This window comes from Aethalodelphis obliquidens, unplaced genomic scaffold, assembly GCF_003676395.1.
Source record: "Aethalodelphis obliquidens isolate GAN/ISIS:26980383/991018 unplaced genomic scaffold, ASM367639v1 scaffold46, whole genome shotgun sequence".
Taxonomy (NCBI): domain Eukaryota; kingdom Metazoa; phylum Chordata; class Mammalia; order Artiodactyla; family Delphinidae; genus Aethalodelphis; species Aethalodelphis obliquidens.
Genome location: NW_020837990.1, coordinates 16,463,382 through 16,488,306, shown reverse-complemented (window position 1 = coordinate 16,488,306; position 24,925 = coordinate 16,463,382). Strand labels below are relative to the sequence as shown.

The 24,925-nt window shown below is 37.4% G+C and overlaps 1 protein-coding gene across 2 annotated transcripts in view; it reads left to right on the top strand.

The window, feature by feature from the left end:
• The window catches only part of ELMOD1 (ELMO domain containing 1), a 98,003-nt gene that overhangs the window by 66,068 nt on the left and 7,010 nt on the right, over positions 1–24,925 (top strand). For both annotated transcript variants that reach the window (XM_027082413.1, XM_027082414.1), the window contains 4 exons: positions 11,677–11,810; positions 15,705–15,773; positions 19,202–19,252; positions 20,354–20,487. In XM_027082413.1, the coding sequence (XP_026938214.1) occupies positions 11,677–11,810; positions 15,705–15,773; positions 19,202–19,252; positions 20,354–20,487 (388 nt within the window). The remainder of the gene's footprint in view (positions 1–11,676; positions 11,811–15,704; positions 15,774–19,201; positions 19,253–20,353; positions 20,488–24,925) is intronic.

The following is a 24,925-nucleotide window of genomic DNA, read 5'->3' as shown; positions in this document are numbered from 1 at the left end:
TACTCCATTGGCAAAATTAAGTAGTTGTGTCAGTGACCTTATGGCCTACAAAGCCTAAAGTATTTACTATCTAGCCCTTTATAGGCAAAGTTTGCTGGTTTAGAGGCTTGGGTGATATATTGCCATATTGTTTAATTGCTTTCATTTATATAAGCATAGGAGACCACTATCAGTGTTTTTACTTACAAACTATGAAAAAGAAACCTGGATTTTATGGTCATTTAAACATAGGCTGGGATAAAATTGATTACATCACTTTACATTCATGTAGCACTGTCCATATGAGTTATTCAAATGGACATTTCTATTAAATATTTTCTAACCAAATTAATAGTAAAGGTAAAAATTTATGTGGATTCATGTACTTAATAGAAAAAAATATAATCCAGAATTAAAAGATCTCCTGATGGGTAGAGCTGCTTCTCCTATAATGAATGGGTGGACAAATGCCCTTGCTCTTTCTGTTCTGTAGCAGACCTGAGACAGGGCAGAAGTGTTCAAATAAGCTTGAGATAAAGACTGAATGCAAAGAGAAGAGAATTAAGCAGAGTACAGGCCATGATGAATGATGGACTGACTCAGTGTGCAGCCTCCACATCTGTAGCTTGTCACCTGCCTTGGGAATCACCCTTCCTAGCTCTCATCTCCTGCACTTGGCAGGTGGCTTTGTAATAACTCTATTCCCAGTAGTACAGCTTTAGATGGCTAGACTCCTCAGATCCCCCCACCAGAGGCCCACCACCTTAGTTCAGATTTCCAGTCAGCTTCTTAGGTACAAGAAATGACCTTACCTTTCAGAGCTACCCTCCCTCCTCCCTTTATTTTTCAAGGAAGAACTTATCTATCAGAAGAGAATCAGGTAACTCAAGAATTCTTACAGGAAATGTAATACTTGGTAGTATTTCATATAAGTGGTTTAGCATAAGCGACTTTCATTTTCCATGAACGTGACCCGTATTAAAGCAGACAGTATTAAGAACTTATTAAGAACACTTTTTAGCCATTAATCTAGTTTGTTGTGGTACATGAAATTATTAAAATAGATTTCTTTTTTGTAATTTATTTTTGAAATATTTTATTATTCAAAGCTTTTACTCTCCCAAAGTATTCCCTGAATGAAAGAGGTTTATAACTTAGTTATGGAAATGAAATGCTTGCTGTTGCCATTTTACTCCACTCGCTTGATGAGACCAGATATATATATTTTTTTTCTTTTTTTTTTTTTTTTTTGGGACGCAGGCCTGTCACTGTTGTGGTCTCTCCCGTTGCGGAGCACAGGCTCCGGACACGCAGGCTCAGCGGTCATGGCTCACAGGCCCAGCTGCTCCGCAGCATGTGGGATCTTCCCGGACCGGGGCACGAACCCGTGTCCCCTGCATCGGCAGGCAGACTCTCAACCACTGTGCCACCAGGGAAGCCCGAGACAAGATATTTTTAAACTGTGTAGGGCCCTGAGATTACTTCCAATCGTTTAGGTGAATTTGATGAGCTTTGCAATCTGTTTCCTTTTGTTTTGTTCTGTTTTCATTGTGGCAGTAACCAAATCAGTGCCCAAAGGATTTTTTTTCTTTCGGTACGCAGGCCTCTCACTGTTGTGGCCTCTTCCATTGTGGAGCACAGGCTCCAGAAGCACAGGCTCAGCGGCCATGGCTCACGGGCCCAGCCGCTCCGCGGCATGTGGGATCTTCCCGGACCGGGGCACGAACCCGTGTCCCCTGCATCGGCAGGCAGACTCTCAACCACTGTGCCACCAGGGAAGCCCTCCCAAAGGATTTTTAAAGGAGACACTTTTTCTCAGTTTTTAGTACTCTTCTGATGAATTAAAACATTTTCTGTTTTGAAGAATACAGAGCACTGGCAAATTCTTATATATATAATATAAAAAGAGATTTCTTATACCAATGTTTTGCTTTCAAGCATGATAGATTTACTTCCTTTCCTCTGAAACTTTTCTCTCACCCTTTAGATTGAATTTACCTGTTGTGCTAAAACATAAAATATTGTATCATTTGAATAATAAGTAATTTTGGATTACTGTGTAAAATAACTGATGAATTACAACTTTTTTTTGTTAGTATTTCCTGTCTTGGACATTGCTTTATACTATGTCAAATGTGACAGTTCACTATAACGCAAGATGTTTGTGTATTACTGTCCTGTTTAAGCTTTAAAATCCATATAACATAGAATTAGCAATTTAAAAGATGAATTATGTCATGAAGCTCAATATTAAAAAAACAAACAACCCAATCAAAAAATGGGCAGAAGACCTAAATAGACATTTCTCCAAAGAAGACATACAGATGGCCAAGAGGCACATGAAAAGATGCTCAACATCACTAATTATTAGAGAAATGCAAATCAAAACTACAACGAGGTATCACCACACACCCGTTAGAATGGGCATCATCAGAAAATCTACAAACAACAAATGCTGGAGAGGGTGTGGAGAAAAAGGAACCCTATTGCACTGTTGGTGGGAATGTAAATTGATACAGCCACTATGGAGAACAGTATGGAGGTTCCTTAAAAAACTAAAAATAGAACTACCATATGACCCAGCAATCCCACTACTGGGCATGTACCCTGAGAAAACCATAATTCAAAAAGAGACATGCACCCCAGTGTTCATTGCAGCACTATTTACAATAGCCAGGACATGGAAACAAGCTAAATGCCCATCAACAGACAAATGGATAAAGAAGATGTGGTGCATGTATACAATATAATATTACTCAGCCATAAAAAGGAACAAAACTGGGTCATTGTAGAGGCATGGACGGCTCTACAGACTGTCATACAGAGTGAAGCAAGAAAGAGAAAAACAAATATCGTATATTAACGCATATACGTGGAATCTAGAAAAGTGGTACAGATGAACCGTTTTGCAAAACAGAAATAGAGACACAGATGGAGACAACAAACGTATGGACACAAAGGGGGAAAAGCGGTGTGGGGAGAGAGTGGTGGTGGTAGGATGATTTGGGAGATTGGGATTGACATATATACACTAATATGTATAAAATAGATAACTAATAAGAACCTGCTGTATAAAAAAAATAAAAGAATAAAATTCAGAAAAAAAGAATTATGTCTTAAGTAGTAATAGGAAATTTTATATATGTCCCTGTCTATAATGAAGATATAATATAAAATATTATTAATAGTCTAAAAAGTAAATTTGTTTACATGCCCATCTTTATTTACTAGAAAGAACTTATGTTTTGAAATTGCATGTTTATACAATTGTGGGTCTCAGTCTTTCTCCCTCTCTCAAGTAATGATATGTACTAAGTCTATCTTTTTATACAAAGTTTAAAAAGTACAAGTTTCTTAAGCAGTGAAGAGCATAGTGTTTAGAATTTATATTAGTCCATTAAAATATAATTGATCATAATTAAAATTATTTCAGGTAACAAAGATGATAATAACTTTTGAGGTTTATTCATGAACATGACTGATTTTTCTTTTTTTTTTTTACTTTGCTTTACTTATTTATTTATTTTTTAACAAATTTATTGGAGTATAATTCTTTTACAATGGTGTGTTAGTTTCTGCTTTATAACAAAGTGAATCAGCTATACATATACATATATCCCTATATCTCCTCCCTCTTGTGTCTCCCTCCCTCCCACCCTCCCTATCCCACCCGTCTAGGTGGTCACAAAGCACCGAATTGATCTCCCTGTGCTATGCAGCTGCTTCCCACTATCTATTTTACATTTGGTAGTGTATATATGTCCATTCCACTCTCTCACTTTGTCCCAGCTTCCCCCTCCCCATATCCTCAGGTCCATTCTCTAGTAGGTCTGCATCTTTATTCCCATCCTGCCCCTAGGTTCTTCATGACCTGTTTTTTTTTTAGATTCCATATGTATGTGTTAGTATACAGTATTTGTTTTTCTCTTTCTGACTTACTTCATTCTGTATGACAGACTCTAGGTCACTAGACTCTGCCTCACTACAAATAACTCAATTTCGTTTCCTTTTATGGCTGAGTAATATTCCATTGTATATATGTGCCACATCTTTATCCATTCATCTGTCGATGGACACTTAGGTGCTTCATGCCCTGGCTACTATAAATAGTGCTGCAATTAACATTGTGGTACATGACTCTTTTTGAACTATGGTTTTCTCAGGGTATATGCCCAGTAGTGGGATTGCTGGGTCATATGGTAGTTCTATTTGTAGTTTTTTAAGGAACCTCCATACTATTCTCCATAGTGGCTGTATCAATTTATATTCCCACCAACAGTGCAAGAGGGTTCCCTTTTCTCCACACCTTCTCTAGCATTTATTGTTTGTAGCTTTTTTGATGATGGCCATTCTGACTGGTGTGAGGTGGTACCTCATTGTAGTTTTTTTTTTTTTTTTTTTGCGGTATGCGGGCCTCTCACTGTTGTGGCCTCTCCCGCCGCGGAGCACAGGCTCCGGACGCGCAGGCTCAGCGGCCATGGCTCACGGGCCCAGCCGCTCCGCGGCATGCGGGATCTTCCCAAACCGGGGCACGAACCCACATCCCCTGCATTGGCAGGCGGACTCTCAACCACTGCGCCACCAGGGAAGCCCCCTCATTGTAGTTTTGATTTGCATTTCTCTAATGATTAATGATGTTGACCATTCTTTCATGTGTTTGTTGGCAATCTGTATATCTTCTTTGGAGAAATGTCTCTTTAGGTCTTCTGCCCCGTTTTGGATTGGGTTGTTTGTTTTTTTTGATATTGAGCTGCATGAGCTGCTTGTAATTTTTGGAGATTAGTTCTTTGTCAGTTGCTTCATCTGCAAATATTTTCTCCCATTCTGAGGGTTGTCTTTTCTTCTTGTTTATGTTTTCCTTTGCTGTGCAAAAGCTTTGAAGTTTCATTAGGTCCCATTTGTTTATTTTTGTTTTTATTTCCATTTCTCTAGGAGGTGGGTCAAACAGGATCTTGCTGTGATTTATGTCATAGAGTGTTCTGCCTATGTTTTCCTCTAAGAGTTTGATAGTTTCTGGCCTTACATTTAGGTCTTTAATCCATTTTGAGCTTATTTTTGTGTATGGTGTTAGGGAGTGTTCTAATTTCATTCTTTTACATGTACCTGTCCAGTTTTCCCAGCACCACTTATTGAAGAGGCTGTCCTTTCTCCACTGTACATCCCTGCCACCTTTATCAAAGATAAGGTGTCCATATGTGCGTGGGTTTATCTCTGGGCTTTCTATCCTGTTCCATTGGTCTATCTTTCTGTTTTTGTGCCAGTACCATACCGTCTTGATTACTGTAGCTTTGTAGTATTGTCTGAAGTCAGGGAGTCTGATTCCTCCAGTTCCTTTTTTCGTTCTCAAGATTGCTTTGGCTATTCGGGGTCTTTTGTGTTTCCATACAAATTGCAAAATTTTTTGTTCTAGTTCTGTGAAAAATGCCAGTGGTAGTTTGATAGGGATTGCATTGAATCTATAGATTGCTTTGGGTAGTAGAGTCATTTTCACAATGTTGATTCTTCCAATCCAAGAACATGGTATATCTCTCCATCTATTTGTATCATCTTTAATTTCTTTCATCAGTGTCTTATAATTTTCTGCGTACAGGTCTTTTGTCTCCTTAGGTAGGTTTATTCCTAGATATTTTATTCTTTTTGTTGCAAAGGTAAATGGGAGTGTTTTCTTGATTTCACTTTCAGATTTTTCATCATTAGTATATTGGAATGCCAGAGATTTCCGTGCATTAATTTTGTATCCTGCTACTTTACCAAATTCATTGATTAGCTCTAGTAGTTTTCTGGTAGCATCTTTAGGATTCTCTATGTATAGTATCATGTCATCTGCAAACAGTGACAGCTTTACTTCTTCTTTTCCGGTTTGGATTCCTTTTATTTCTTTTTCTTCTCTGATTGCTGTGGCTAAAACTTCCAAAACAATGTTGAATAATAGTGGTAAGAGTGGGCAACCTTGTCTTGTTCCTGATCTTAGTGGAAATGTTTTCAGTTTTTTACTATTGAGAACAATGTTGGCTGTGGGTTTGTCATATATGGCCTTTATTATGTTGAGGTAAGTTCCTTCTATGGCTACTTTCTGGAGGGTTTTTATCATAAGTAGGTGTTGAATTTTGTCAAAAGCTTTTTCAGCATCTATTGAGAGGATGATATAGTTTTTATTCTTCAATTTGTTAATATGGTGTGTCACATCGATTGATTTGCATATATATTGAAGAATCCTTGCATTCCTGGGATCAACCCCACTTGAATATGGTGTATGATCCTTTTAATCTGCTGTTAGATTCTGTTTGCTAGTATTTTGTTGAGAATTTTTGCATCTATGTTCATCAGTGATATTGGCCCATAGCTTTCTTTCTTTATGACATCTTTGTCTGGTTTTGGTATCAGGGTGATGGTGGCCTCATAGAATGAGTTTGGGAGTGCTCTTCCTCTGCTATATTTTGGGAGAGTTTGAGAAGGATAGGTGTTAGCTCTGCTCTAAATGTTTGATACAATTCACCTGTGAAGCCATCTGGTCCAGGGCTTTTGTTTGTTGGAAGATTTTTAATCACAGTTTCAATTTCAGTGATTGTGATTGGTCTGTTTATATTTTCTGTTTCTTCCTGGTTCGGTCTCAGAATGTTGTGCTTTTTAAAGAATTTGTCCATTTCTTCCATGTTGTCCATTTTATTGGCATATATTTGCTTGTAGTAATCTCTCATGATCCTTTGTATCTCTGCAGTGTCACTTGTTAGTTCTCCTTTTTCATTTCTAATTCTGTTGAATTAAGTCTTCTCCCTTTTTTTCTTGATGAGTCTGGCTAATGATTTATCAATTTTTTTATCTTCTCAAAGAACCAGGTTTTGGTTTTCTTGACCTTTGCTATTGTTTCCTTCATTTCTTTTTCATTTATTTCTGATCTGATCTTTATGATTTCTTTCCTTCAGCTAATTTTAGAGTTTTGTTGTTCTTCTTTCTCTAATTGCTTCAGGTGTAAGGTTAGGTTGTTTATTTGAGATGTTTCCTGTTTCTAAAAGTAGGATTGTATTGCTCTAAACTTCCCCCTTAGAACTGCTTTTGCTGCTTCCCATAGGTTTTGGGTCGTCGTGTTTTCATTGTCATTTGTTTCTAGGTATTTTTTGATTTCTTCAGTGATCTCTTGGTTATTAAGTTGTGTATTGTTTAGCCTCCATGTGTTTGTATTTTTTACAGATCTTTTCCTGTAATTGATATCTAGTCTCATAGCGTTTTTGTCAGAAAAGATACTTGATATGATTTCAATTTTCTTAAATATACCAAGGCTTGATTTGTGACCCAAGATATGGTCTATCCTGGAGAATGCTCCATGAGCACTTGAGAAGAATGTGTATTCTGTTATTTTTGGATGGAAGGTCCTATAAATATCAATTAAGTCCATCTTGTTTAATGTGTCATTTAAAACTTGTGTTTCCTTATTTATTTTCATTTTGGATGATCTGTCCATTGGTGGGAATGGGGTGTTAAAGCCTCCTAGTGTGATTGTGTTACTGTCGGTTTCCCTTTTTATGGCTGTTAGCATTTGCCTTATGTATTGAGGTGCTCCTATGTTGGGTGCATAAATATTTACAATTGTTATATCGTCTTCTTGGCTTGATCCCTTGATCATTATGTAGTGTCCTTCTTTGTCTCTTGTAATAGTCTTTGTTTTAAAGTCTATTTTGTCTGATATGAAAATTGCTACTCCAGCTTTCTTTTGGTTTCCATTTGCATGGAATATCTTTTTCCATCCCTTCACTTTCAGTCTGTATGTGTCCCTAGGTCTGAAGTGGGTCTCTTGTAGATAGCATATATACGGATCTTATTTTTGTATCCATTCAACCAGTCTATGTCTTTTGGTTCGAACATTTAATCGATTTACATTTAAGGTAATTATCTATATGTATGTTCCTATGACCATTTTCCTAATTGTTTTAGGTTTGTTATTGTAGGTCTTTTCCTTCTCTTGTGTTTCTTGTCTAGAGAAGTTCCCTTAGCATTTGTTGTAAAGCTGGTTTGGTGGTGCTGAATTCTCTTAGCTTTTGCTTGTCTGTAAAGGTTTTAATTTCTCTATCAAATCTGAATGAGATCCTTGCTGGCTAGAGTAATCTTAGTTGTAGGTTTTTCCCTTTCATCACTTTAAATGCGTCCTGCACTCCTTCTGACTTGCAGAGTTTCTGCTGAAAGATTAGCTGTTAACCTTATGGGGATTCCCTTGTATGTTATTTGTTGTTTTCCCTTGCTGCTTTTAATATTTTTTCGTGGTATTGAATTTTTGATAGTTTGATTAATATGTGTCTTTGCGTGTTTCTCCTTGGATTTATCCTGTATGAGACTCTGTGCACTTCCTTGACTTGATTGACTATTTCCTTCCCCATATTAGGGAAGTTTTCAACTATAATCTCTTCAAATATCTTCTCAGTCCCTTTCTTTTTCTCTTCTTCTTCTGAGACCCCTATACTTCAAATGTTGGTGCATTTAATGTTGTCCCAGAGGTCTCTGAGACTGTCCTCAATTCTTTTCATTCTTTTTTCTTCATTCTGCTCTGCAATAGTTATTTCCACTATTTCATCTTCCAGGTCACTTATCTGTTCTTCTGCCTCAGTTTTTCTGATATTGATTCCCTGTAGATAATTTTTAATTTCATTTATTGTGTTGTTCATCATTGTTTGTTTGCTCTTTAGTTCTTCTAGGTCCTTGTTAAATGTTTCTTGCACTTTCTCCATTCTATTTCCAGGATTTTGGATCATCTTTACTATCATTACTCTGAAATCTTTTTCAGGTAGACTGCCTATTTCCTCTTCATTTTTTTGGTCTGGTGGGTTTTTACCTTTTTCCTTCATCTGCTGTGTGTTTCTCTGTCTTCTCATTTTGCTTAACTTACTGTGTTTGGGCTCTCCTTTTCACAGGCTGCAGGTTTGTAGTTCCCGTTATTTTTGGTGTCTGCCCCCAATGGCTAAAGTTGGTTCAGTGGGTTGTGTCAGCTTCCTGGTGGAGGGGACTAGTGCCTGTGTTCTGGTGGATGAGGCTGGATCTTGTCTCTCTGGTGGGCAGATCCACGTCTGGTAGTGTGTTTAGGGGTGTCTGTGACCTTATTATGTTTTTAGGCAGCCTTTGTGCTAGTGGGTAGGGTTGTGTTCCTGTCTTGCTAGTTGTTTGGCATAGGGTGTCCAGCATTGCAGCTTGCTGGTCGTTGAGTGGAGCTGGGTCTTGGCGTTAAGATGGAGATCTCTGGGAGATTTTTGATATTACGTGGAGCTGGGGGGTCTCTGGTGTACCAATGTCCTGAACTCGGCTCTCCCACGTCAGAGGCACAGGGCTGACACCCACCCGGAGCACCAAAACCCTGTCAGCCTCACGGCTCAGAATAAAAGGGTGAAAAAAAGAAAGAAAGAAAGGTAAAATAAAATAAAGTTATTAAAATAAAAAATAATTATTAAAAATAAAAAAATTAAAAAGTAATAAAGAAGAGAAAGAAAGACGGAAAGAAGTGAGCATCCAAACTGAAAAAGAAATCCACCAATGATATCAAGTGCTAAAAACTATACTAAAAGAAAAAAGGACAGTCATAACCCTAGGACAAATGGTAAAAGCAAAGCTATACAGACAAAATCACATGTAAAACTATACACATATACACTCACAAAAATAGAAAAAGGAAAAAAATATATATGTCATTGCTCCCAAAGTCCACTGCCTCAATTTGGGATGGTTTGTTGTCTAGTCAGGCATCCCACAGATGCAGTGTACATCAAGTTGATCGTAGAGATTTAATCTGCTGATCCTGAGGCTGCTGGGAAAGATTTCCCTTTCTCTTCTTTGTTTGCACAGCTCCTGCGGTTCAGCTTTGGATTTGGCTCCACCTTTGCGTGTAGGACACCTGAGGGCGTCTGTTCTTCGCTCAGGCAGGGCGGGGTTAAAGTAGCAGCTGATTAGGGGGTTCTGGCTCATTCAGGTGGGGGGGGGGCGGGGCATGGGAAGGGAGGGGTATGGAATGTGGGGCGAGCCTGCCATGGCAGAGGCTGGCATAACGTTGCAACAGCCTGTGGTGCGCCGTGTGTTCTCCCGGGGAAGTTGTCCCTGTATCACGGGACCCTGGCAGTGGCGGGCTGCACAGGCTCCCGGGAGGGGAGGTGTGGATAGTGACCTATTCTTGCACACAGGCTTCTTGGTGGCTGCAGCAGCAGCCTTAGAATCTTATGCCCGTCTCTGGGGTCCGCGCTGATAGCCATGGCTCGCACCCGTCTCTGGAGCTCGTTTAGGTGGCGCTTCTAATCCCCTCTCCTCGCGCACCAGGAAGCAAAGAGGCAAGAAAAAGTCTCTTGCCTCTTCTGCAGTTCCAGACTTTTTCCCGGACACACTCCTGGTTACCTGTAGCACAGTAGCCCCCTTCAGGCTGTGTTCACACAGTCAACCCCAGTCCTCTCCCTGGGATCTGACCTCAGAAGCTGGAGCCTCAGCTCCCAGCCCCCACCCGGGTGAGCAGACAAGCCTCTCAGGCTGGTGAGTGCTGGTTGGCACTGATCCTCTGTGCGGGAATCTGTCTGCTTTGCCCTCTGCATCCCTGTTGCTGTGCTCTCTTCCATGGCCCCAAAGCTCCCCCCACCCACCCCTGCCACCCACCGTCTCTGCCAGTGAAGGGGCTTCCTAGTGTGTGGAAACTTTTCCACTTTCCCAGCTCCCTCCCACTGGTGCAGGTCCCGTCCCTATTCTTTTGTCTCTGTTTTTTCTTTTTCCCTACCCAGGTACGTGGGCAGTTTTTTTGCATTTTGGGAGGTCTGAGGTCTTCTGCCAGCATTCAGTAGGTGTTCTGTAGGAGTTGTTCCACATGCAGATGTATTTCTGATGTATTGGTGGGGGGGGGCAGAAGGTGATCTCCACGTCTTACTCTTCTGCCCTCCTGAAGGTCTCCCTACTGATCTTTCTTTATTCAGCTATATGATGCTTGTTTACTTTCACCCTTGTTATAGGTGAGAAATGAAACTCATCAGTTCACTTTTCTTTTTATTAACAATGCTGCTAAAAGTTTTGTTTGTAAAGTGAGATAATCATCTGAGGATTTGAATAATGCATACCCTCAAATTTTTCCTCTTCTCCCCTTCCCTTTATTCTCTTAAATATTTTTGAAGACTCCAAAGAACTTTTGTAGAAGATTGTGTGTATGTGTATATATTTATACATACATACATACATATGTATGTGTGTGTATATATATATATATATATATATATATATACAAACACACACACGCACACATGTACACATACACACACACACCACACACACATTTCTGTTTAGGAGCTAAAACAGAAAGATTAAAAACACCAAAATATACAAGTGTACATTCCATTGCCTTCAGAGCAATGAGATCATCACATGTCATTCAGCCTCTGGAAAATTCCACTGTATTCTTATGAGAAGATGAGAGTGAAAGACAAGTAACCTCTTAGTTTTATTATGAGATAGTTTTTACTTCCTAGACTCTCTGAAAAGGTCTTAGGGTCCCTCCTAGGAGTCTTTCGATCATACTTTGAGGGCTGCTGTCATAGATAATTGAAAGATAATCAAATCTTCAATTGTAATGTATTTGCATATACTCAGATTTCCAAAGTTTGTCCTAATAATGTAGTTTACTAAATTTCAGTCAATAAGAAAGAGTATTATATGTGTGTATATCAACAGGCTAATTTTTTTTCTTTTCTTCAGTTATGGAAATTCTTGAAGCCCAACACTCCGCTAGAATCCCGGATTTCTAAGCAGTGGTGTGAAATTGGTTTCCAAGGTGATGATCCTAAAACAGATTTTCGAGGAATGGGACTTTTGGGACTGTACAATTTGCAGTAAGTAAAATGAAGAATGGTTGAGTTTTAAAGTGATGTTCTGATCTCCTCATACTGAAATGTCAAAGTTGATTTATTAGTTCCAAAAGCCACTTCCCAGGACACTCCAGGAAAACATTCAAATCCTTTGATTTGAACTCAGGTTCATAAAATTTTAAAAGCTCCTACCATCTTCCTTTTATCTGGCAAACTTCATGGATTCTTTTAAACAAATCTCAAATTTATTTTTAACTTTTTGTTATGAAAAATTTCAATTATATTCAAAAACAGAGGAACGATTATAAAGAACCCCCTTTACACTGATCACCCAAATTCAGTAACTATTGAGATTTTGGAATACTTGCAACACTTGTTTTTTTGGTAGAAGTGTGTTAATGAAAATCCTATGCTGTTTGTTGTTTCACCCTAATATTTCAATATATAGCTCTAAAAGACATCAATATTACCTTACATTAACCACAATGACATTATTACACCTAACAAAATTAACAATGATTCCTTGGTATCATCTATATCCTGACTATATTTAAATTACCCAATTATCTCAAATATGTCTTGTTACAGCTGGTTTGATCTGATCCAGTTCCATGTAAGATCTATGCATTGCACTTAGTGATTATATCTCTCTCGTTTTTTTTTGTCATCTTATTTTTCTTTAATTAATTTTTATTGGAGTATAGTTGCTTTACAATATTCTGTTAGTTTCTGTTGTACAGCAAAGTGAATCAGCTATACGTATACATATATCCCCTCATTTTTGGATTTCCTTCCCATTTAGGTTACCACAGAGCATAGAGTTCCCTGAGCTATACAGTAGGTTCTCGTTAGTTATCTATTTTATACATAGTATCAATAGTGTATATATGTCAATCCCAATCTCCCAATTCACCCCCCACCTTGCCCTCTTGGTAGACATACGTTTGTCTTCTACCTCTGAGTCTCTATTTCTACTTTGCTCTCTGGTCCTTTTTAATTAAATCAGTCTCTCCCCCTCCCTCCTCTCCTTTTGCCCCTCCATCATGTCATTAATTCATGCAAGATTCTAGGTCAACTGTCCTATAAAATATCCCACAATCTGTATTTGTCTGTTTGCATTTGTACCCATCCCCGGTATGCCCTGAAAATCAGAGGTACTCAGAAAGAGTTGAATAGGTTCATGTTGACATCTTGGTGGGAGGCCTGCATCATCCCCACTCTCAGTCTTATGCTGAGATGGATCAGAGGAATCACAGCCTGATGGCTCCATTATAAAGTCCCCATCAGCCCTTTATCTAACCATTTCCTCCAGTTATCTTCACTGAACCAATTAATTGGGCAAAGAGTGCTTTTTTAATTCTGTTATTCTTCCCACAGTTGTTGCCTAAAATTCTGTAAAGACAGTTTCCTTTATTAAATACGGTTATTTGGTTTCTCTAAAATATAGGCAGGGGACTTCCTTGGCGGCACAGTGGTCAAGAATCTGCCTGCCAATGCAGGGGACACGGGTTCGAGCCCTGGTCCAGGGAGATCTCACATGCTGCAGAGCAACTAAGCCCATGCGCCACAACTACTGAGCCTGCGCTCTAGGGCCCGCGAGCCACAGCTACTGAGCCTGCGTGCCACAACTACTGAAGCTCGCATGCCTAGAGCCCATGCTCAGGAACAAGAGAAGCCACCGCAATGAGAAGCCCGTGCACCGCAACAAAGAGTAGCCCCCCGCTCACCGCCAACTAGAGAAAACCCGCACGCAGCAACGAAGGCACAACACAGCCAAAAAAAATATTTTTTTTAAATAAGTAAAATAAATAAATTAAAATATAGGCAGGACAGCTGCTCAAGTAAATAAGTTGCCAATTTTCAGAGTGAGGAATTTGTGCCCTAGTCCCCTTGTTAGTGATCAAACTTTTTTTTTTTTGTCTTTATAGTTTTAAATTATCACTTTAACTCCTGGTTTTTGTGTGTTTATGTGATTTAATAATTGTGCTCATTATTTTTTTCATGCTTAAATTGGGTCATTTGTAGCCATTACTTTTCAAGAAAAAAGGAGTCCTTTTAGGTTGGCTCTTGTGTCCTTTGACACTACCCTACTAATGAGGATAGTGATATATTTTTAAAAGAAAAAATGGCATTTTTAATGGCACCCATTTCCCCCTAAGATCTTTTATTTTAAATTTAGGAAGTTTAATAATCACCCATGCTTTTATTTTTAAGATGGTAATTTTTTAATACAATTTTTAAAGGTTACACTCCATTTACAGTTATTACAAAATATTAGCTATATTCCTCGTGTTGTACAATACATCCTTGTAGCCTGTCTTATACCTATAGTTTGTACCTCCCACTCCCCCACTCCTATTTTTTCCCTTCTCTCCCTCCCCACTGGTAAATGTTTTAAATGTTACACTATTATGTAATGTGGGTGAATAAAAAAGTAAATTTTGATGACAAAAGTGGTGTTACAAGTAAGTGGGTAAAGGATGAGCTTTTAAATAAGTAGAGCTGGGGCAATTAGCTTTCCATTTGAAAATTAAATTAAATTAAATCTCTACCTTGCCTCAGTTTATAAATTGAATGTCAAAAACAAATATTTACAACTTTTAGGAGAAAATCTTTAAGATATGTGAGTAAGGAGGGATCTCTTAAAGATAAAAACCAAAAAAGCACAAACTATAAAAGAAAAATCAATAAATCTCACAAATTAAAATCAAAATCTTCTATAAGCCACCATAAATAAAATGAAAAGAAAGCCAAGACTGACACATAATTGATAAAGGATCTATATCCAGTATATTATTATCTGTAGGCTTATTTATTTGAGGACATTTTTAGAGATACTGGACCAAGAAATGTGAACAGAAACCTAATTCTAATTCAAACCTATTCTATAAACGTAAATGATCAACAAAATATGAAGAGACTCAATTTCATTAATAATCATGGACATGTTTACTAAATTTGCTGACTAGCTTTGAACTTTTCTGAGAGAAAATTTAAGAGGTTGTTTTATCCGTTAGATATATGCAGGAAATACACATCAAATTAAATAATACATGCTATATGTAGTTGTATTTTTTTATTTATTTTTATTTTTTTGCAGTACGCGGGCCTCTCACTGTTGTGGCCTCTCCCGTTGCGGAGCACAGGCTCCGGACGTGCAGGCTCAGCGGCCATGGCTCATGGGCCCAGCCGTTCCACGGCATGTGGGATCTTCCCGGACCGGGGCATGAACCCGCGTCCCCTGCATCGGCAGGCAGACTCTTAACCACTGCACCACCAGGGAAGCCCCTGTAGTTGTATTTTATAATTGTCTTTATGAAGTATTTTTTATGATATATTTTTGAGGGTATGTAAGCTTTTTGTATGTGGGAAGGGAAACTTCATTGCCCCTTTCTTCCCAGAACAGAATTTTTTTAACATCTCTAAGCTCCATAAGATATTTTCATCCAGAATTCTAACACCCCGTGAGTATTCTCCAAGAAAGTACATTTGAACTTTTATCACCTCCTCTAGTCTCATCCTTTCTCTGCCCTTTGGCTGTCACAGCCTCTTACCATGTCCCTTCATCCATATTTTTTCTGCCTTCTGAGGGGCCTCCTCCTGCCTTCCTAATAAGAATCTATAACCCTCATTAATAAGAATATCTTTGGCTTGTTAGGGAATGGTAAAGTTCATAATTAAAATTTCAAACCTACTCGAATCATTCCCAAATATTTGTGTGTTTTACAACTACCCTATTATACTGTCATTATATTTGGAAAATTCTATTATGAAAAGCTGTTCATTATCTGGAGGAGCTGACACAGGTTGTATGCTTATGCTGGTGTCCATCTCTGAATCCAAAATGGCCTCAAATTGGATTGAAATGAATGTATTCAAAAGGTATGGAGTTATGGTTTTCTTTCCCTCCAACTGCAGGTATTTTGCAGAAAGGGATGCTGCAGCAGCACAGCAGGTCCTATCTGATTCTCTTCATCCAAAATGCAGGTAATTGTTGAAAATGAAAGGTGGATTAGGCTTTGTGGATTAGGTAGAATTAATTTCCTATATAGCTCTATTGATAAGATTCTCAAGAGGGTCAGCCCACCAGAAGTGAGGCTTAAAGCTCTTCCAAACAAGCCCTTTTGACAAATGCTGAATAGGAAGGCTATAATGTCAGGTACTTGTTTACAGGATTTAGGATGTAAAGTGGCACTGTTCAAGTGAGATGTGTACTTGAGGGGCTGATAACATCTCTGGTGTCTAGGAAGATTGAGGAGGTGGGCATAAAAGAAGGAGAAAGCAGAGTATGGAAGAAACAGTTCAGAGACAAGGGACCACAGTGGGGGAATAGAGGGAAGAATGGAAGTCTTGAAGTCAGGGACCAAGTGAGAAAGTCTAAAATTGCTGAGGCTCTTTTTTTTTTCTTAATAAAATTCTAGATTCTAAATTGTTTGCATTTTCATTTACCTTTCTAAATTTTTGTCTTTAACTGATTACATTAGGGATATCACTAAAGAGGAAATAAGGTATTTTTCTTTGCTTTTGTTTTTTCTTGCCTTTATGTTATTTTACAATAAGTATGGGTAAGAATTTTTAAAGTAATATAAATTCATGAAAAATTTTCAGAAAGGAAACATTTCCCAACTTTTTATGTAATATAGTTCATTACATTGGGCTGTTTTGATGAAGGAAAAACCAGATTAGACTGACCTGATAGAAAATGTCAAAGAGCCTTTCTACAGCCATGTCTGTTGGAGAAACATTTTGAAACTTCACCTAAAGGCTGACACATTACCACACATTTCTGCTCCCATCTACTCCAAGAGAGGGACATTTCTTCTGGGAATTTTGCTGCACAGAGCAAATCTCCTCTTCTATTAATGTCTTTCTGATTGTATTACTATAAAGAGTGTATACATGCTTTAGTTACTCTTATTATAGGAGTTCTATTTTGTACTCATAGTTTTGTATCACTTTTTTCTCCTCAGCATGACAGGTTATCTTGTTAGTGTTCATGTTTGCTAAATAAGTCCCAAATTTTATCATACCACTCTCAAAATCTATAAACAGGTTGACTTTGTGGCTTCCCTCCCATCTTACTATTATACTTACTCTAGCTTCAATTGGCTAAGATTCATTAAATTATCCTATACTTTCCAAATTTATAATTATAATCTTTTTATAAGTTTAAATTTTCATTTTCTTTACGTTTTACTTTCTTTGAGAAAAGCACTAAAATCATAACTCTTTCTTCATATATCACATGGTTAAAATCAAACTGTTTTAATTTTTTAACTACATTGTCTGAATTACATGTTTCTGTAATGTAGAGACTCTGAAACCTCTCTGATTAAAATTGGCTGGGGAGTCTGTGTGCACTGACATTCCTTGGAGAAGCATCAATTAAAAGACATGAATCCTCCATGGTCCTTGCGAAGTGACAATAAGCTTAAAATATTTTTTTTTATTAACCATTGGAGAGGGATTGATTTTGTCTATGAGCCATTCTCAAAGAAAGGCTTTATAATTTTATATCCTGTGTTGGCCACTAGAGAGGAATTATTTGAGGGTGTGATTCCTCTTATTTAAGAAGAGACTAGTATTTTTGTGTGTGTGTATGTGTGTGTCTGTGTGGGCACGCACACACTTTGTCCCTCAAGCTACAATAAAATTGACTAGATAAATTTCAAGTATTAATCACTTCAAATTGATGGTAAATGTCATTGAATACAAATCAGAATGTTTTGAAAATGCTACTGTCCTTCACAAATGTCTGAAAGAAATATATATTAACCCATAGTGATATCAACATAGTTTCTTTCAGGCCCTGAATATTTCAGGTGTTGAATAGGGAGATGCCATAAAATACTAAGGAAAGTTCTTTCCTGTCTACCCTTCAGCAAGCATTATATGTTATTTCTCTTGTGAAGATCAATCTATTGAATTCTGAAGTAACTTGAGAGATAAAAGTAGGTTCAAGTTTAAGAGAAGAATTTTGATGGCTTGTATTTTTGTTTGTTTGTTGTGTGTGTGTTTCCTGAAGAGAGGAATTCCTTCTGTTTGGGCCAGGATATCCTATAAATAAACAAATGAGTGGAGGTCATTTGGCCTTTTCTTATATTTCCAATGCAGATAGATTTAATTTAACAAAATACAGAGATACTATGTATTTACAAAGGTTTGTTGAAGAGAAAATAGGTACTTATAAATTTGTTTATATAAAATTTCTTGAATTTCACATCTAACTCATTTCAGTTTGGATATGAGTCTTTTAAGTAAAAATTTCCTGATGCCTCTTTGGCTGACTTGTTGGTTTGTTAATTGGCACTTGCACTTTAAAAAGAAGTGGCTTATTTTAACATGAATTAAAGACAGTTACTTTGAATTAGAGCCAGTCATTTACAGAGTAGAAAGTAAGTATAGTAAAATCACAGTTTTGCATCATGTTTTTGTGGGCCTGTGTTGTGTGTGTGTTACATGTGTGTCTTTTAATGTAGTGTTTGCACTGTTTTATAAAGAACTCTCCTTTCTCCTACTTAGATGGAAGCTAAATGTTCATAATAACTCTAGTTTTAAAATTTTATTTAATTCCAAGGCTAACCACAATTTTTAATGTAGAACACTGAATGAAAGTTCACATTGGCCACAAAGAAGAGTGCAACATGGTTCCTGCCTACAAGATATTGGCAGTATGGAAGTGGGTGAGAATAGGGGGAATAAGAAAGTACACAAAGTAATAGAATGCAAGTCAATATTTTCAGAATGCTTTTATTATAGAACCCTTTCTTCAGTCTTATTCAGAAATTCAAGTTATAAAAATGGATTAAAATCGAGCTACTATGATTTAGCTGTCTTAGCTTAGCCAGAGGAAATGCCACAGCACTTATTGGAACAGAATTTTTAAAACCTATAAGTTCTTCCTTCCCTTATTCCCTCCCTCCCTCTCTCCCTTTTATTCTTTCCTTCTTTCTTTTTTTCACTAACTCAATTATTTATCAGTAAACATTTATTTGGCATCTGCTGTGTGCCAGACATCACAAATAAGGCTGAGTAGGATAATTGCCATGAGGGAAAACCAAACGAAATGCAGTGGGGAATCATGACTGAGGTGGCATCTTGCTAGAGGAGGAAGTATTATTTGATAATTAATGGATAATATAAAAGAGTATGTTTGGCCTTTAGGTCTGTCTCTCACTGCTGTACTATAGTGAATAAGGGATAAGTAGCATGGCTTTAAATAACTCCATTTCTGAGCTCCATATAAATTGTATTGTGGCTTTTTAGTTAATAACATTTAAATTGATTAGTGTTTGATAACTGAGTTACAGACATCCCCACATCTAGTCAACAGTTTTAACAAAAACATTAAAGGAGAACAGGTATCAATTAGAGAAGTCTTATTTATTTATTTACTCATTCATTCATTTATTCAGCAAATTCAGCAAAGCAGAATGGGAGAAGAAAAGGATGGATAAAGCAATTGGGTGAGTGTGGGACTTCATATATAAAGATTGTCAGAAGAGTACTGCAAAAAATGACAAGGATGAAAATACACTTGTCCTGATGGAAATACATAATCCAGTTGAATTTTGGAAAGGACCTGTTTATATGTTTTTGTATTTACTTGTATGATTATATGATACTACTTTGCCTGTGACCAAGTGATGAAGTTTAGAAAGTTATAACTGTATGGAAATGATTTTCAAAAATCATAATTTGGAATTGTATTTGCTAGTCTTCTTTTAAGGATTTCTATCAAGTATCAGGCTATTAGTTAAAAGTTTACTTTAGAAGGTCTTTTTTTATAATGCCCCATTTCATCCAAAAATATTTCTGAGCAGAGAACTCCTTTTTTTTTATGTGCTGGATTTATAATACCAGAGAGGACTTAAGAACTCAGTTTCACTTAATTTTAAATAGACATGTAGAAAATGGACTAGAAAATATACCCTGAGTGTTAAGATACTAGTTAAATTTTTCCTCATTTTAAAGGTAATATAAGATTTATTATAGAAAATTTCAAAAATATAGGAAAGTAAACCAAAAAAATCACCATAATCATATTACTGTAATATACCCATATTAATATTTTGTGGCATTTCACTCTAGTTTTTCTACACATTTGTGTGTATAATAAAACTTGGTTTGTTCTATACACAATGTTTTATATCCTGCTTAAATAATCTTTAGAAGTATGGTTTTTACTAGTTGTAATATGTTATATGAGATTACCATAATTTATTTCATCAATCATCTTCTTTAGGATATATAAATAGTTTACATGTCTTTGCCATATAAATAATGCTGTAATGACTATTATTGTATATAAAGCTTTGCCATTTTCTGGTTTTTTCTCTCATATATTTGGGAATGGCATTACCAAGTCAAAGCATATGAACTCTCAATTCTCTTGGCATATATTATTAAAATCTTCTGGTAATTTATAAGATTCAGGGTTTTGATAAGTTGGGGAGAGAAGGGAAATCTGACACTCTGATAATAGCAATTTAAATATCAAATTGTCATTTTTTGAAATGCTTACTTCTCATATGTGATATACAGTTGGTGTGGCTTGCACTTTACAGGTACTCGTTTGCAATTGTGGGCATCAATATAACTGATCTGGTATATAATCTACTGGTGAGTGGAGCTCTAAAAACTCATTTCTACAACATCGCTCCAGAAGCTCCAACATTATCTCACTTCCAGCAAACATTCTGTAAGTGTCCTGTTGCTTAATTATTGACATAGGTTTCTATAGAACACTCTAGACAAGGGTTGAAGCTGAGAGATCTTTGTGATTTGGCTGCATTGGAGCCTTCGAACTTCCTCCTTTGGTTTTGATTTTGTTTTCTCATTCACAACCTACACATATTTTCAGGCATTATGAATATTTCCTCATTCCCAGCTCTTGCCTAATAAATATCAATGTATCAACTTCCCATCTGACTTAAAGACATCAGAGATGTCTTTCTTCCTCTGATCCAGCATGGCATAACACTTAAGAGTGCAGGCTCTGAAGACAGCCTGAGTTGACTCTCAGATCTACGTTAACTACCATCTCTAAGCCTCAGCTATCTCATCTATAAAATGAGTCTTTTCCTCATAGAGCTGCTATGGAGGTAAAATGAGACGAGGATAAAAAGGCTTTTTATTAGCTAGTCCCATAATAGTGCTCAGTGAACATTAGAAAGAGAAGGTGGTGGTTTAATGGGTGATATAGATGGTGGTAGAGTTGTCATTGGTATTACTTTTACTGCTACCACTACTAGTGCTACAGAAGGTAGTGTTTGCAGCCCTTTCTAAGTGTAGGTGCTAGTAGAGGGAAGTATTTTTGACCCTGAACCAGAGCCTTATGTTGTCCTTGCCTGAGGGGTATCCTTTGGGGTGGCAGTTGTGCTGAGGTTTCAGAAGATAAAGAACGAGACCATTTAGTAGAGCCCTGAGATGCTATTCTCTAATTTTAGAGGCAGAATCCTAAAATGTAGCTGTGTGTCATTATAATCCTTGCTGGCCAGACATAAACTGGTTTGGAGGAACATAGAACGATAGTCTACCAAGTCTTCAAGCAATGTAAGCAATTTAAAGGAGAAATGTCTTTTAAACCATTTAAACCATGCTTACTGCACTGAGGGCCTCGTACCTGAGCTTTCTTAGCAAGAAAATTTCAAAATTCTTCTCATGTTTCTTTCAGGCTTTTTTCTGCTGTTATGTGCTAAACAGGTCTGCCACTCTTTCTAAGTATGGTTAAGATACAATCATTCCACCCCAAATCTACCACAGGAGAGTGTTGTTCCGCAGTTCAATTTTAAAATGTGATAAAGTCACAAGTTAACAGCCATTTACTTTATCTAAATTCCTAAATTAAGAGTGATTATGTTATCTAGGATTCTGTCTTCTTTTACATCTGCTTAAGCAGGACTTCCAGTTAAAGATGACATAATTAGTGTATGCATTATGCTCCCTTCTGAAATTACACTAAAGTTAATAGAAAGGGATTTTTCTAAGAAAGCATAAACCCACAAGGATAAAAATCAGAAACAAAGCACGAAAATCTCATTCTGAAAGCTGGAAAACAGATTAAGTGGTAAATGATTTAGTAGTCTTGAGAGAGCAAATCCTTAACAGGTGGCATGGAAAGGTAAGAAGCAACCTGATTTATTCCACAGGACTCCCCAAAAGGTTCAAGAATTGGCAGCATTAGATATCTCAGAAATGAGGGTTGGGCTTCCCCGGTGGTGCAGTGGTTGAGAGTCCGCCTGCCGATGCGGGGCACACGGGTTCATGCCCCGGTCCAGGAAGATCCCACATGCCGTGGAGCGGCTGGGCCCGTGAGCCATGGCCGCTGAGCCTGCGCGTCCGGAGCACAGGCTCTGCAACGGGAGAGGCCACTTTTTGGCCTTTCAGCAAAGGCCAAAGAAAAGAGGCCTTTTTGCAGTGAGAGACCCGCATACTGAAAAAAAAAAAAAAAAAAAAAGAAAAAAGAAATGAGGGTTAACATAATAAGACCAAAAATAGCAAGATTGCTTGAAAATACGTTAAGAAGCTCTTAGAGGCCTAAATCCCCTTCTCCAGGAGATGGCTTCTGTCCTTCCCCCTCCTCAGCAGAGGCTGGTGTACTTTACAGGGAGAGAAAAATAAAGGGTCTCTGGTCTGATGAGAATCAGGTACAGCTGATGGCAAACCATACTGAAAGTGATGATGAAGACTGAGACCCAGGCTCCTTCTCCTACCCAATTCCTATCACTTTGGCAAGAGACTGACAAGGGCCTTCTCTGAAATCTGAACATCCCAAGAGAAAATAGCTGAAGATGCTGACCTCTGGGTCTCTCCAGTGAAGCAGCCCAGTCATATCACTCTACAGTCATGCTCACCATCAACAAACCCTACCTACATGCTCAGAGCTTCCAATCAGCTTTTAATCCAGTTGGCTTTTTATTTAGTAAAAAATACTTACAGGTAGCCAAGTATTACCAGATGTTTGAGTGTGATGGTTAAAAACATGTCCTCAAATTCTTTGATACTCCTCCCATTAAAAGGTAGATTTTTTTGTTCCTCTTACCCAGCCCAACTGGGCTGACCAGTTGGTTGACCAAGAGAATAAGCAGATTTGACACTATGTGACTTTTAGGGCTACATTAGAAAAGTATTTCATCTGTGGATAAAGAAGATGTGGTACATGTATACAATGAAATACTACTCAGCCATAAAAAAGAATGAAATAATGCCATTTGCAGCAACATGGATGCAACTAGAAATTATCATACTAAGTGAAGTCAGAAAGAGAAAGACAAATACCATGTGATATCACTTATATGTGGAATCTAAAATATGACACAAATGAACCTACTTATGAAACAGAAACAAACTCATGGACATAGAGAACAGACTTGTGTTTGCCAAGGAAGAGGGAGTTGGGGGAGGAATGGAGTGGGAGGTTGGGGTTAGCAGATGTTAGCTATTATATACAGAATGGTAAACAACAAGGTCCTACTGTATAGCATGGGGAACTATATTCAATATCCTATGATAAACCGTAATGGAAAAGAATATTAAAATAAGAATGTGTATATATATATGTATGTATAACTGAATCACTTCGCTGTACAGCAGAAATTAACACAACATTGTGAAACAATTATACATCAATAAAAAAATTTTTTTTAAAGAAAAGGCTTTGATCTGAAGATCAGGGATTGAGCTGCCTTTGGAAGCATAAGCCACCATGTAAGGTATCTGATTCCTCTGTGTTGTGAAAAAGTCCAGGACATACAGAGCAATCATATGTAGGTAATCTGACTGACAGCCCCAGATGAGGTCCCAGCTGATAGCATCTACCACTAGACTTGTGAGTGAAGATGCCTCTAAATGATTCCTGCCACCAGCTGTCAAGTCACCCCCAACCTTCAGATCTTCCTAGTTGATATTCCAGGCATTGTGGATCCGTCCCTCCTCTACCCTTTCTGAATTCCAAACCCACTGAATTCATGAGAATATTAAAATGGTTTTTTTAAGCCACTGAATTTTGGAATAATTTCTTAAGCAGCCCTAGATAACAAGAACAGCAAGGAAAGCCTCAACCATGAAAGAGGGTCTAAAACAGGCAGAAATAAAGCCACTATAAAGAAACAGAAACCATGCAGAGAGAAGAAAACTTCAAAAATACGTATCATTAATATCCCCAAGAGATAAGAGAAGAAATTGCTACTATGAAACAAGAACAAGGTGCCATAGAAAGAGCATTCAGAGAATAAAAGAGTGTTCTTAGAAATTAAAAATCAGATAACAGGAATGAAATCTCCAAGAAGGATTAGAAGATAAAACTGAAAACTTCCAGAAAGTAGAAGAGAAAGTATAGATGAAAAATATAAAATAAAGGTTGAGAAATTAAAGGACCATTCTTGAAAGTCTTATAAAAGGAGTGCCAGAAAAAAGAACAGTGAAACTAAGGGGGGGGGAATCAAACAAATAAATCAAGAAAAATTTTCAGAATTGAAGGATGACTTTTCATATTTAAACTAGTAAGCACCAGGATAATAGATTAAAATGGATTCACACTCAGGTCATTGTGAAATTTTAATACATAGGAAAGAGATGATTTTAAAAATTTCCAAATCTGTCACATAAAGAATTGGGAGTCAAGATGACATTGGATTTCTCAACAGCAACACTGTATTCTAGAAGAGAGTGGAATAATGTCTTCAAAAATTTAAGCAAATATTATTTAAAATCTAAGGGAATATGATTTCCAATTTTGAATTCTATACCCAGTCCAACTTACCAATTAAGTGTGGAGTAGAACAAACAAAATTTTTTGAGTGCAAAGTCTTAAACATTTTACCTTCTTAATTTTACCTTCTATAATTATAAGGAAGCTCCTGAAGGATATTTTTCCATAAAATAAGAGAGTAATCCTAAGAGGAATAAGTGAGGTACAGAAAGCAGGAAATCTATGAGAGAATAAAAGAGAAGAGAAGAGAAGAGGGGAAGGGAGGGGAGGGGAGGGGAGAGGAGAAGAGGGGAGGGGAGGGGAGGGGAAAGGATAGGAGAGGAAAGAGAAGAGAATCTTTGAGATGAGGGAAGTCAAAAAATCAAGCAATGGAAAATATGTTATTTAGAGCTATGGAGGTCAATAATCAAAGAATCAGCTGGAACAG